At 39.2% G+C, this 14,852-nt stretch overlaps 1 protein-coding gene across 3 annotated transcripts in view; it reads left to right on the top strand.

Annotated features, from left to right (window-relative positions):
* The first annotated feature begins 348 nt into the window (after positions 1–348).
* The window catches only part of Kpna3 (karyopherin subunit alpha 3), a 73,921-nt gene continuing 59,417 nt past the window's right edge, over positions 349–14,852 (top strand). The window contains exon 1 of one of the 3 annotated variants that reach the window (XM_078016051.1): positions 349–834. In XM_078016051.1, the coding sequence (XP_077872177.1) occupies positions 766–834 (69 nt within the window). In that variant the 5' untranslated portion in view covers positions 349–765. Of the gene's footprint in view, positions 835–14,482; positions 14,531–14,852 lie in introns of those variants that run through there. The other 2 variants (XM_078016049.1, XM_078016050.1) reach the window with 2 other exon arrangements.

Here is a 14,852-nt window from a genome sequence, read left to right as displayed (position 1 = left end):
CAATGCTATTTATAAAAACGAAGCAGAACAAGTGAACAGCATTTGAGGGTGGCTGCTATTTGAGGAGACCCCAAAAAAAGATAAAGAGCAAAGCACCCGGGACAGTCTTCTTCCTCTAATTTTTTGGGCTGCTGGACCGAAGCGAGCCTTTCAGGAGCCCCGCCCCCTCCCTCCCGACAGGCTCCTCCCTTTGTCCCGCCCAGAGGCGGTCTTAGGGCGGGGTTTCTCTCCCAGGGCTTGGAGTGCGCCGCGCAGAAAGCCGCGCGCACAGCAATCCCGGCATGCTCCTGGTTCCCTTTGGGCGTGGAGAACCGCTCCGGCTGCAACCTGGCATGCTGGGAACTGTAGTTGTCGCTTGACGCTCGGCGTCTGGAGAAGGGTGGGCCGTAAAAGCCGCTAAGTCCGGCTTCGTTTCTAGCACATGACTTACGCCCCTGAGCTTTGAGGGGAGAGACAGGGTCATCCCGAGAACCAACCGGAGTGTGTCCAGGCTGGTCATCTTTCCCGTTTACGTGACCACTGCTTCCCTGGGCGCGCGCCGCTCCTCAGTCCCATTCCCGCCTCTGCCTGGCCCGGCCGGGCCATCGGCCGGCACCACCCCCGGCGCTGCTGCCACCTCGCGCTCGGAGGCGTCACGGAACGTGCTCTCCTCTCCCCCTCCCCCTCCCTTCCCCTCCCGGCCTCCCCCGCCTCCCCCTCCCGCGCCAAGACTCGCCGCCGCCGCCGCAGCCGCAAGAGTAGCCGCCGCCGGAGCCGCGCGCAGCCATGGCCGAAAACCCCGGCTTGGAGAACCACCGCATCAAAAGCTTCAAGAACAAGGGCCGCGATGTGGAAGTAAGTGTGCTTCCGCGGTGTGGGCCTGCCCGGCTCGCCCGCCTGGCCGCGCCGGCCCGGCGGCGGCGGCGGGGAGGGGCGGGGGGCCAGCGCCGGGCTGGTTCTCGCCGGCTCGCGGTCAGTCGGAGTTGGCCGCCACCTCTGGTCACCGCGGCCCGGGGCTGGGCGGAGTGGGCAGCGGTACTCTAGCTGGGCTGCAGCCATCCTCCTGGTCTGCCGGCGCGGGGACCGGGAAATGCCGGGGCTTTCGGCTCCGTCACGCGGGCGCGGCCTGGTGTCGGCGAGGAAGGGATGTGAAGCTGAGGCGGGGTCCGCGGGCCGGGGCCGCGCGGGCGGACTGACTGGGATGCTGTCGCCCGGGCCCCCGACCGCACCGGCGGGGGCCGACCGCGTCTCGCGCGGGCTGCTGGTGCAACCTTCCGCTGGGTTCAGCCCCTTTGGTGCCTCCCGCGCTGCCGCACATGGAGCCTGGGCTCTGCCTGTCTCCGCGCCTACCTTCTTCGAGCCGGGCCCAGGCGGGCGGTGGCGGCCCGCAGAGGGGGGTGGGGACCAGCCTGGTAACTGACTTGAGGGTGGTGGATGGGGGAGGGTAGGTGCGCCCAAGACCATTTTCTTATATTCCAATGTTGTCCTTAGGACAGCCTTGCTGAGCAGTTCCAGTTTATACTCCTGTTACTACTGGCAAGTGGAGCGAGCTGAAGGTGGACAATAGTTTACCATCTATTGTGTTGAGGCTTCAGAAAAGAGGTTATTCCGACCTCGGCTCTTAAGACCTGTTTTCTTAGTCTTTCTTGGAGTGGGAGTGTGCATGGGATGATAATCTCTTTGACATGTTTTACCTGAAATGAATTGGATACATAGATTTCGTCCGTCCTTGCATATCCCTTTTGCACCAAGCTGATAGATTTTCCAAGTGGTTGCAAAACTGTAAACATTCATTGTGGTCACTCAGTTCGTTGCTACTCAGCATGTTGCCATTGTCTCATTAAGGTGACATTAGCAGCTACTATTTGCAAACTCTGCTTATTGAGGCAGCACTAGAGGTCTCTCTGCAGCTACTAAAAACCACGAACTATAATGCATAAACTTCACTAGCACTCTTGACCTCTCAATTTGTTAAGGAAAAAGTGGTTTTTTAAGTTGAGAGTGTCTTTTCTAATACTAGATAACATGATTTGCAGTTTTGTAATTTTTGCTAAGGGGCCAGTATTTATTTTATCCAGTCTTAAAAGAGAGAAGATTGGGGTGGGGGTAAATATACTGTTCGGCATTCTCTTTATGAGAAACACAACTCTGGTAATTTTCAAAATTAAATACTAATTGGGGAAAACCTAAGGAAATATCTGTGGAATTCCCTTTTGAATGAGACAAATAAAGGTCATCTAAGTTCTGACCATTCTTAAATTCCTTTGTGAGAAATGTCTAAGCAAAAGTGAAATTTAAGAATAGGAACAAGAAGTGTTGGAACTGCCTCCTGTTATTGGTTCACTTGATGACAAGAGTTAATTTTGAACTTTGTCCACCAGCAATTTTTCTTGAAGCCTACTCTTTCAAAGCAAGTTACATAGTTTGAAAAATACTCTCATTACTTGTAGCGCAAAAATTAATATTATTCTTTCCCTCCTTGGGTATTGGTACAGGTTTTTATCTTATTATTTCCCTCTATTACCGTGTTCCAGGAGCTTAATAATATTATGTTTAAATTCAGAAACATGATAGATACACAGCAAATACTTGCTGATGATCAGAAGGTAACCTGTGACTTCTGGATGCATGAGAAAGACAGCATGGTTGTTAAGTCATTCAACCTGATATTGCAATTCCCAGGATACATTAGTGTAACTAAGACATCAAATAACAGACATTCAAATGGTAGTTCTGTCAGGCAGACACTCTACTGAGAACTTCATGATAACCTCATTTAATCCTTTTAGTAGCCTTATGAGCTAGGAATGGCAATATCCCCATTTTAACATGAAGACGGTACTTTAGTTGCTTTTTTTAAAAATATATATTTTTAGTTGTAGATAAACACAATACTGTTATGTATTTATTTTTATGTGGTGTTGAGGATTGAACCTAGTACCTTACCATGCTAGGCAAGTGCTCTACCACTGAGCCACAACCTCAGCCCCTTTAGATGCTTTTGTAGTGTTATGTTTGGGGATGCAAAAAGGAATTAGATTCAGTCTGTACTTCAAGGAGTTTATAATCCAGTGTGTGTGTGTGTGGGGGGGGGTTATACTTACAATGCATTACATTTATAAGTGTTATAGATATTCTGAAAATGCACAAAAAAACCCTGACTTGGAGCAAGAGATGTCCTGGTTGATTCTTGTTTGTTTGTTTGTTTATTAGGGAGGGTTTGAATCCAGGAAAGCTTAACCACTGAGTCATATCCCCAGCCCTTTTTTGTATTTCATTTTGAGATACAGTCTTGCTAAGTTACTTAGGGCCTTGCCAAGTTGCTGAGGCTGGCTTTGAACTTGGGATCCTCCTGTCTCAGCCTCTACCACTCTGCCCAGCCTGGTTGATTTTTTTTTTTTTAGTTGTAGATGGACACAATATATTAATTAATTATGTGGTTCTGATGATCGAACCCAGTGTCTCACACATGCTAAAAAAGCTCTATACCACTGAGCCACATCCCCATCCTCTGATTGATTCTTAATAGGTGAATGGGAGTACACTGACCCTGACAGGTGAAAGAAAATTAACTCAGAAGGGTAGGAGAAGGGGCATTCTAGATTTGAGGAAGCACTAATTGAGTCCTGAGAGAATGTAGTAGGAAAACTGAGATGCAGAGAGAGAGTGCTTGAGATGTGACTAAAGGGTACCTTGGGTCAAATCTGGTTAAGGACCTTTATTGTGGATTTAGAAATAACTTAAGACTAGATGTCATGTCTAATTTAGTCATATCCATGAGAAACAATTACATTAGAACCATACTACAACTTAGTTCTCTAAGGAGTTGTGATTATCAGATTGTTCCAATATAGTAAAATGCACATTTATTTATTTGTTTTGTGCAGGGGTGCTTTGCCACTGAACTACATCTTCAGTCCGTTTTATTTTTTAGACAGAATTTCACTAAGGGCCTAGATTAGCCTCAAATTTGTGATCCTCCTGCCTCAGTTTTCTGAGTCACTGGGGTTACAGGTGTGTGATAGGGTGCCCAGCTGTGAAATGCACTTTGAAAAGATACAACCTAAATTACACAACCATCTGATACACATTATAAGCTAGGAGCAAGAATAAAATACACATTTTCTAAAGAAAATGAAAGGATATACCTATGTGAGGGCCTGGTCTGCAAAGAGGAATTTTCTTGAGTTGAGATTGGAGAGGGCTGTAATAGGGATTTGATGCTCCTCCTCTTTCTTTTAGCCTTCCTCCTTCCTCATCTTTTTCTGCATAAAGCTAACAGAAGGAAATAAAGGTTATCTTGAAGTTTATGGATAAAAGGAGGGGAGTGAGTAATTACCTCTGGGCAGTTTGGAGTTTGGGTAGAGGAATGAATTTTGTATCTAAACCAAGAAGTATATAGGGAAAAGGAAATTTTTAATTACCTTTTTTTTTGGTCTGGAATGTGTATTTCAGTATCAGACATTTTTGTGCAAGGCATTGATTCTTAAATTTATTCTTTTAAAACATTAAAACAACAACAGCAACAACAACCTTTTCAAATATACTTAAGTGCACAAAACAGAAATTCTTATTCTGTTTAACGACTACTTTTAAAACACAACTGCCATCCAAGTTCACTTTTCTATTTCTTGTTCTTATATGCTTTAAGGATGTGACATTTTTATCAGTAACTAATAATAATAGTTTGAAAATCTTAACATTTATTGTTTGTAATGGGCCAGTGTTATATGGATTGTTTATTTGGTCTTTGCAATAGTCCTGTGAAGTAGGTGCTCTTATTTCCCCCATTTACTTTTTTTGGCAGTACTGGGGATTGAACCCTAACCTTTGCACATGTGGGCAAGTGCTCTACCTCTGAACTACATCACTAGAGCCACCCGCTAGTTTACTACTGAGGAAACCCGAGGCCTACAATTCTTAGATAACTAGCTCTAAGTCATAGTGTGGTAAGTGACAGAACTTGGGTTTATGTTGAGCTTTATGAGTTGGAAGCCAGAACTCTTGCTCACTCTGCTGTCCTCCACTGAGGGGAGTTCTAAGATTTGACATGTATGAAGCATGTCTGAAAGTTATTGGGAGAATATTGAAGAAATCTGGACTGTATCATAAAAATTCCTTTTTTGGTACTTTAAAACATTGCTAATAAAATTGTTGATACACTATTAATCATTTTGATTTATTTGCCTTTTTTAAAACTATTACAAAATTTTATTATTATTAACAAAGAGTTTTACCAAAAAATGATAACCATGTCCTTGAGCTTAATACCTAAATGTTTTAATAATTCATATTTCATTTTATATTATTATGGTTAAAATATATTTTATCACCTGAAAATTTAACTAGCACTACCAAACTTGTTCCTGTCTCTCTGGAACTTACATTGGTTAAGTGGTATGGCCTGATTGTCTAAGTTTAAAACTTTATTTGAAATAAACTCCTTTCCCTTCCCTTATTTATCCTTCTTGGTATTAGCCATCCCAAAGAGCCCTCATATTGGTACCTTTGTTACTGACCTTATTTACAACTGCCCCTAATTTAGACCCTTATTTTTTCCTGTGCAAGTATAATAGCATACCTAGTTTCCTGTCTTCAGTATCCTCTTTCCCCATTTATCTTGTGGATTGATCTTTCTAAAAATCTTTCTGTATTACATTTCTGTTCACAATGCTTCTCATTGCCTTCAGGATAAAAGTCCTTAGTGTGCCATACATAATTCCATATAAAGCCCTACCTTATTTTTCCCATCTTACTTACTACTTTTTTGCCTGTATCTCTCTTATGCCAGTGATGGTAAAGTACTTGAGATGGTTGAGTAACCAGGTCAGTTTTCTCTGCACGCATTTATAAATGCTATTCTATTATATGCCTTCTTTGGCTATCGGTTTAGTGGGGCTCATCCTGGCAGACTCTTCACTCAGACTCCTTATAGCTCTGGAACACCAAGATTACAATTCTGCCACACCGTGCCATTCTAATTAAAAAACAACAAATAATTAAAAAAAAACTCTTCAGAAGTTCTCTAAAAGGGATTCCTAATAGAATATTTAGTACTATTAATCCCTGTTCCTTTTTTTTTTTGTCTCTAGTGTTTTTGTAAATGAATTTTCCTTCACCTATTTGGGATTAATTGCTTTTATGTACAAACTATATGTGTATAGGTATTAATGTATATGGGCTCTGTCAAAAAACCTAGTAAAAGTAAGGACTTTGGACTCTCATTGGTCATTAAGTGACCAGTTCACAACATTTAATAAATACTCTTTGAGAAGAGCGACTAGATAATATACTTGGGAAAAAAAAAAAACTATACATTTGGGAATAAAAGGTACATTATTATTCTAAGATAATTTCTTTTGGTGTTGACACCATGGCATTGATACTGTTGCCTAGCTTTCCTTAACAGTGTCTTCTGTTGTAATATATTTCTGTAATGTGAACTAATTCATATTTGAATGAAAAATAGAGAAAAGATATTAATACAAAATCCATATTGGTTCATATTTGAGTTTTACCAGCACATTAATGTTTAGCATTCCAAGTAGCAGCTGTAGAACACAAAGAACACAGTTGCAGGGTTACAGAGCAAGCCTAAGAATGTGCACCTTGCCTGGTCACCCATTTCTTATTTTTTTGGCTCCATTTAATCAGATGCTGTGCCTTAAAGGTGCTGCTTATTGCCTCAGTCATCCTGGTACATGACACCTCTTTCTTCCTAAATTGATAGAACGTGAAGTTTTTAGGAATCTCCATGTGATATAGTAGACATTGTAATTTTCTTGAATTCACCAACAGGACATGTATTCTTCATCTTTCTGACTCTTGGATTACTCATGTTTATTTGTTTTTGCCAATTCTTCTTTCTACCCATTGATTATAGTAGTCTGTATTGGGATTTTGTGAGACTCTTCAGTAAGGACTTTTTCTTGCTTATATCAGCAACTCCCTTAGCTTTAACCTTCATTGGTGTGTGTGTGTGTGTGTGTGTGTGTTTGTTTATTTGTTTGTTTGTAATGGGCTTAAATCTGTTGGAAATTATTCACATGAATATCTCAACAGCTCATCAAACTCAACCTGTCTGAAGCCATGTTCTGCCTTTGTTTTTACTGTTCATGGCATCATTGCCCTAACTGTGACCTGATTTTGAAACTTGAGAGGCTTCTTGGCCTCCTTCCTCATCTCCCACATTGTCAGATGCCAGTCATGCAGCTTGAATCTCTATGCTGTCTCTGGATTTTGGCCCTGCCTCTCTATTCCTCTGCTTCCAGCCTGCTTTAGACCTTATTACCTATTACCTGGCAGTTTAAAAATTGCCTCCAAAGTGGTGTTTTTCCTCCAATTCAGAAGATTTTTTTTTTTTTTAAGTAAGCCAGATGCTCTATTATTTCTCCAGATTCAACCTTCCTTTTACCCTCTCCTGGCCTTTTAAGCTTTAGCAACACTGAACTTCTTATAAGCTTATGCATAATCTGGAATGCTATCCTCTCCTCCTAGCCAGTGCTATTTCTATTCTTGGGGCCATCCTGCTGACTGGAATATCCTTCCCTCCTCCTGTTGCCTATTCCTTTTAAATCCTGAACTCTAGGTTGGGTACCTTTTTTTGCTCATGAATGAACTCTGAGTATATCTTTCTCATTGCAATTATGTTGAATTATTTTACTTTAATATTTTGTCTGTTTCTCCTACTGGATCATGAGCTTTTTGGAGGGTATAAACTCTGTGTCTTCATTGTCTGCCATTTATTACAGTATTCAGAACAAAGTAAGCACTAAAATAAATACATCCATACTAGTTTTATAATCCATATTAGCATAGTAATTTTCCCAAAGTATATTTTTTAATTGAAACTCTTAGTTTTTTAGTCTCTTTTCCAATACTGCTTCCCAAATCAGATATGGTATTTTTATTATGACAGACAAAATATTGGGAAATTAAGGTGCATAGTGAATTAGGGATTAAGGCACAAGCCTTTTGAGACTAGTTTGTTTTTACTTAATGCCATGTGTCTCATTCCTACTTGGCTATAGCTCTCAGCACATCCCAATTACAAGGTTTGTGTGTTTCCCTGTGGTGGTGCTCAATTATTTCTCCTTTTTTCTGACCATATTTAGGATTTTTAAAAAAAATTGAAGTTAAATTTAAAGGCTTGAACAGCTTCAGGGCAAGCTTTTTTTGGGGAGGGGGCTATCAGGGATTGAACTCAGGGGGCACTTGACCCCCGAGCCACATCCCCAGCCCTATTTTGTAGTTTATTTAGGGACAGGGTCTCACTGAGTTGCTGAATGTTTCACCATTGTTGAGGCTGGCTTTGAAGAGTCTCTCTCTCTCTCTCTCTCTCTTTCTCTCTCTCTCTCTCTCTTTTTAAATATTTACTTTTTTTTAGTTGTAGTTGGACACAATATATTTATTTATTTATTTTTATGTGGTGCCATGAATTGAACCCAGGGCCTCACACATGCCAGGCAGGTGCTCTGCTGCTGAGCCACAACCCCAGCCTCTAGTTTTGAACTCTTGATCCTCCATCCTCAGCCTCTTGAGCTGCTGGGATTACAGGTATGCACCATCACCTGCAACAGGTTAAGCATATTTTAATTAAAAAAATTTTTAATTGATGACACTGTACTTTGGAATACATCCCAATAATGATATTAAGATCATCTGATAAAGAATAGTTTAATACCACAGATATGAAAGTTGCTACATTTGCTGAGATGAATTTTAGTTATTTAGGTGAAATGTGACATATACTGCATGACATTTGAAGGAAGAAAAAGCAATATGACCTTTTGTTATCCAGTAAAGGAGTTACAAAATGTATTTTTAGAAAATCTAACTTTAGAGTTAGTGATATCTCTATGACTGACACTTCCTTTATATTGAAGGTAAAGGACTAGTAAGTGTAAGGTGGATGTTACTATCCTTTTTCTTAACAGTTTTGCTGTTAATAATTTTTTATTTATTTTATAGGTGTAGTTGGACACAATGCCTTTATTATAATAATAATACTTATTATTTTTTTTAGAGAGAGGGAGGGAGGGAGGAGAGAGAGAATTTTTTTTAATATTTATTTTTTAGTTTTCGGCGGACACAACATCTTTGTTTGTATGTGGTGCTGAGGATTGAACCCCGGGCTGCATGCATGCCAGGCGAGCGCGTTACCGCTTGAGCCACATCCCCAGCCCCTTATTTACTTATTTTTATGTGCCGCTGAGGATCGAACCCATGACCTCGCATGTGCTAGGTGAGTGCTCTACCCCTGAGCTACAAACCCAGCCCCTGTTAAGAAAAATTTTGTCACAGCTTAGCGTTACCAATTACAGTATGGTAAAATGCATCATGACTGTATTTATTTTGAATTAATCATCCCTAATGGTTAGGTTTTCTTGGTCATAGAATTGTTTCTTTACATGCCAAAATTTCTTTCCTTTTCTATGTTGAAATGCCAGGGTTTCTAAAAATGTCTGATACGTTTTCTTCCTTTTAAAATAGAACATAATTTAGTTATTTTCATGGTTTATAAGAATCTCCACTGTATATTTATGGACACTGGGTTTTCCTTTTCATGAAAAAACATTCTTAGATTAGTTAAAATTTTGTCCTTAATTTTTGTACATGTGGAGTTTTTGCTCTTCATAATATTTTGGCCTGTTTTTTTTCCTTGCTTTCTTTTAGTCTATTCACTTTCTCTTTGATGCTGTCACATGCTTATCTATAGTAACCTCATCTTCCTTTTTTATTAGATGATTCATATATCCTGACTGGAAAACAGATTTATTAAACATTTATTTAGTGTTTTCTGTGTGCCAGACAGACATTGTTAGTTCTCAAAGATTATAAATATGAAAATATTTTTTCTGATGTAGGAAGTTCCTGTTTAGTGGGAGAGGCTGGTACCTGAGTATATGCTTAGTGAATAGCATGATAAGTTCTGAAATCCTGTTCAGAACGTAGAGAATGGGAGTGATTCTATATCTGGGGAAATTCATATTTAAGCTAAGTTTTGAAGGATGAGTTTGCAAGCCAGAAGGACAGATAGCATCAATAACAGAGATAGTGGCTAAGAGTCTTAAAGACCTGTCATGTGCAAATAACAATTAATGTGACATTACACTCATTCTGCCTTTTGGAAATAGCATTCTGATTTGGCCTTTTGAAGCTAGTTTTCTTTCATTGGCTATCTCTTGATGAGATTTTAAATCTAGGTGCTTCTAGCTCCTTTGGTTAATTAAGGTGCCTCACCCTTTTTGGCTTGTACAGATTAGGCCAATTTCTATCCCTGGCATTTAAATCTTGAGTGAGCTGATACTGAGACTTAATTTATTCACTCTGGCAAGAAGTACTATGAAGGAAACCATCCATTAATTTTGGCCACCTTGATCTGTGGGGATTGCTTTTATCCCTGTTTTCATAGGCCTGACTCTTAAGTTTCTCCTTTGGTTCTGTGAATTGCTCTATATTCTTCCAATAAATTCTTTACCCCTACCCTCTTTTTCTCTTAAATTAAGTCACATCAGTTTCTGTTGTTGCCAACATAACTTTAAGGTGATCAACTGTGTTGGTTTGACTGGAACTGAGGCAGTTCCCAGAACACAGTGTTGAAACTAGCAAAGATTCAGACAAATCTTTAACAAGTCAGTCACTCTAACAGTTGAGTGTAAAGATACTGATGTTCAAATGGAAATATTCACTATGCAGTTGAAAATAAATTTGTGTACAACTAGCTAACTTCAATTATTTCACTCAGCAACCATTTGAATTCTGAACCTAGTATGAGAGATGAAACAATTAAAATAATGATAACCCAGTAATTATTTAGCACTTGGAAATATAGCAAGACATTCTTTTGTAGAAACAACCATCAATAATTCCTTGCAATATTTTTATTATAAAAAGAAAATGAGTGATTTGCTTAAGAACACGCAACTAGGAAGGGACAGAACTGGCATTCAGTCCCACATTTCTGACTTTAAAACTCCATTTTCCTAATAACCATGCTTCTACTATGTTTCAAAATTCTTGCTTCAGTAATGTGTAACTGCTATGAAGATGGTGTCAAAGCAAAACAAACAAAAACTCGCTGTAATGAAAGTGTATTTCAAGGGCAGTGGGCACATAGATAAAGAATCACTCAGATTGACTTGGGGGAGTCAGGGAAGGTTTCATGGAGATGTTTAAGCTAAAAGAAAAATAGGTATTTCCTTGGTGTAGTACATTTTGTGTGAGCCTGGAAAAAGAGTCAGCATGGCATATTTTGGGGCAACTAAAGTACTTTGTGTTAAGTACAAAAGGAGCCATAGATAATAGTAAACAAATGGTATGCCTGTATTTATGATCAGATGTTAGACAAGATTTGGCATACAGGCACTGCTTAGGTAATGTGGCCAGTAGTAAAACTTTGGAAAATAGTGCAAGCAATGATTAGTGACTAAAGCTGATAATATTGATGAAGGCTTATAGGCATATGAGGGAAAGAGGACCAGGGAAGGAAAGATTCCTGAGAAACCACATCTTTTCAGGGGACTAGGTAAAGATGAAACTGAAGAAAAGGTAAAAATGAGACTGAAGAATGTAAGAAATTCGGGCTGGGATTGTGGCTCAGTTGTAGACCCTGGTTCAATCCTCAGCACCACATAAATATATGCATTTAATAAAATGCATTGTGTTGTGTCCCTCTACCCCCAAAAGTAAATATTAAAAAAAAAATAAGAATGTAGAGAATTCAACAGCAAAGTGATGGATCAGAACTTTAGGGAATTTTAGAATTTTAGGAGAGTTTATTAAAAGAGAGGCAAAAATTACAGTGCTAAATGAGAGTTCTGATAAAGACTTAAAAATAAGCCATTCATTGTATTTAGTGGCTGGGGGCCAGTGAGAAATTGAAACCTGGAAGAGTGGTAGAGGCAGGAAACTAGATGATAATGCAGTAAGAAGCGAATTGGAGTTGAGGTAGTTGGACTTGTCAGGAGGACCTCAATTTAAATGTTTAGTAGTAATGGAAAGAAGGACCACACTTAACTTGAATAGGAAGTAGGATTGAAAGAAAGCTTTTCAATGTTTTCTTATTTGTGTGGAAGGGTGGAATTGACTGTTTCTAGGCTAAATCCAAGAGATGGAAGCAAAAGAGTTATAAGGACCAGGCTGGAAAAGAAATGAAAGAGCTTAGGGTAGGGAGGAATTGTTAGGAAGGTGTGAAGTTGGAGATATAAGTTGTGGCCAGATCTTGAAGGAGCCACAGGTGGAAAAGGACTTGAACAAGTACAGACATAAGCTACAGCAGGGAAACTGGAATAGATTATGCCCGGTGGCCTCTGTTTTCTTTGACAAAGTTATTTCATGAGGATGAGGGTCTAAGAGGCAATGCTTATAGGAAAGGTGCTTTGGGGAATGCAGAATAGGACCTATCCAGGAATGAGGGCCCCCCATCTGTGGGAAGTCTAGATGGTCCATGACTTAGGATTTTTTAATTTGTGATATTTCTGATTTGCATTTTTTCATCTTTACTATGTGTGAAATGATACATACTTCAAATTTCAAATTTTACTTTTCTTGAGCTAGTGATAACTTGGCTGCTCTACATCAAGTTGGAGCTCCTAGTCAGCCACAGGATCATGAGAGTATAAAAACCTATTCTCCACAGTGTGCTGTGTTGCTAAACTGTGGTATTCATTTGGCTAGGTGTATTTAGTGCACTTTCAATTTATCTAGATGTAACCTTGTTGTAAATCAAGAAACATTTGTACTCAATTGTTATTTTGATAACAGTGATGAATACTTTTCAGTTGATTGTATCCAGATTTAGCTGTCAGTGCATTCTAGATTATAGTTAGAAATGAGATTTAAACCCAATTCAAAGTGTAGAAGTCATATTATAAAACAACAATAACCAACCTGAGCTACCAAGAACATTGGAATTTAATGATTTGAACTTTTTTTTCACTGAAGTAAAAATGTGGGGAATACAGAAATAATGATTGTTCACATACCTAGTCGGTAAACAAGTTTTCTGATTTCAGAAAATCAGGTATCATGTTTTTAGAAAACTTTCAAACATATAAAAGTAGAAAGAATAATGTATTGAACTCCCATGTTTGCCATTGTAAAACAATTACAGTTATGGACAATCTAATTTTATTTATATCCTACCTACTTGTATCCTTTCCTAGATTATTTTGAAGTGTAACTTGGCGGTATTATGTTTAATCTGCCTAAAAAGTAAGACATATTTTGTTTTCACTGTTTTTTTTTTTTATCCCTTGGTACCGGAGATTGAACTCAGGGCACTTGACCACTGAGCCACATCCCCAGCCCTATTTTGGATTTTATTTAGAGACAGAAGCTCACTAAGTTGCTTAGCACCTCGAGGTTGCTGAGGCTGGCTTTGAACTCGAGATTCTCTTGTCAAGCTACTGGGATTACAGGCATGCGTCACCGTGACCAGCTAGTGTTTTTTGTTTTTTTTAAACATAAATCAGAATGCCATTTTACCACTTAAAAAAAACCTAAATAAAAATTGTCATATAACTGAATGCTGGTACTGCCTAAGGGTGGCCAAATGCAAATTTGGATGGTGAAGTGGGTGCAGCCTTAGGCTTTTATCTCCATATGCTGTATAATAGATATTTCCTGTGTGTAACAGGATTTAAAAGAGATGGAGAAGTACTATTTAGCTTGCTTAATAGTTCTGTTCTCTTCTGATAATAAATTCTTTTTTGTGTTATTTAACTTTTATCACAAATAGGATATTTTCATAGTTAAGACCATATTCTGAATTTGTCAGTACTGGTGAAGAATCTTCTAGAATATTAGATTTTAGCTCCATCCAGTGATTAGGGGCCCTGCCACATTTTTTACTTTCATATAGGTTTTTTTTATTTGTGAACATGCTGACATTTAATGAAGACATGACATGTTTGTTACATTGACCAGAGTATCCCTCTATATGCTTTTCTTTTGGTAAACATATGGAGTACTGGACCTGTTTCTGAGGAAATCATGTATATATTGTTCACAATAGTGCAGGTTGGGAGAAAGGGAGGTTGGGCAAATCTGTTTAGGGTTAAAACAAACTTGAGAGTTGGTCAAGAGCTCCTCGGGAAGAAAAGGGAGCATGAATAGAAGAGAAACGTGGTTTTAAAAGTTTGAATTTACAACCCAGAGGAATCTGAGAGCTAGACACCCTTGCTGATGTTTTATTGGCATCCCTTGGTTGTGACTGCTGCCAAGTTTTGAGTTGAGGATTTAACTGTCAATTCTTAGGAATGATACTCATGTGGCTTGAAATTACCTTTTTTTTTAAATTAAAAAAATACATATATGTAAAAGTTCTTTAAAAAGGAAACATTTTAATTTAAAGAACTTTTTCATGAAGGAAATTGGCCATAGTTTTTTAAATACCTTTATTTTATTTATTCATTTTTATTTATTTATTTGAGAGAGAGAGAGAGAGAGAGAGAGAGAAATTTTAATATTTATTTTTTAGTTTTCGGCGGCACAACATCTTTCTTTGTATGTGGTGATGAGGATCGAACCCAGGCCGCACGCATGCCAGGTGAGCGCGCTACAGCTTGAGCCACATCCCCAGCCCCTATTCATTTATTTTTATGGTGTGCTGAGGATTGAAACCAAGTGCCTCACACAAGATAGGCAAGCACTCTACCACTGAGCCACACAACCCCAGCCCTCTTTCTTTTTTACTGATGAAAAGGAAAAATTGGAGTCTCAACTGATTTGTGTCAGCACAAGGGATTAAGAGACTCAAGGAAGTGAATAATTTTGGTGCTACAGACTTTCAGAATATGATTTTTTTTTTGGGGGGGTTGTTCTTTTGTTTTCATGGGGTAGGGAATATCTGGTGTTTAGGAGTGTTTATG

Source organism: Ictidomys tridecemlineatus, chromosome 6, assembly GCF_052094955.1.
Source record: "Ictidomys tridecemlineatus isolate mIctTri1 chromosome 6, mIctTri1.hap1, whole genome shotgun sequence".
NCBI classification, from domain to species: domain Eukaryota; kingdom Metazoa; phylum Chordata; class Mammalia; order Rodentia; family Sciuridae; genus Ictidomys; species Ictidomys tridecemlineatus.
The sequence above is the reverse complement of the archived record's forward strand: the minus strand, read 5'-3'. Positions and strand labels throughout refer to the sequence as shown.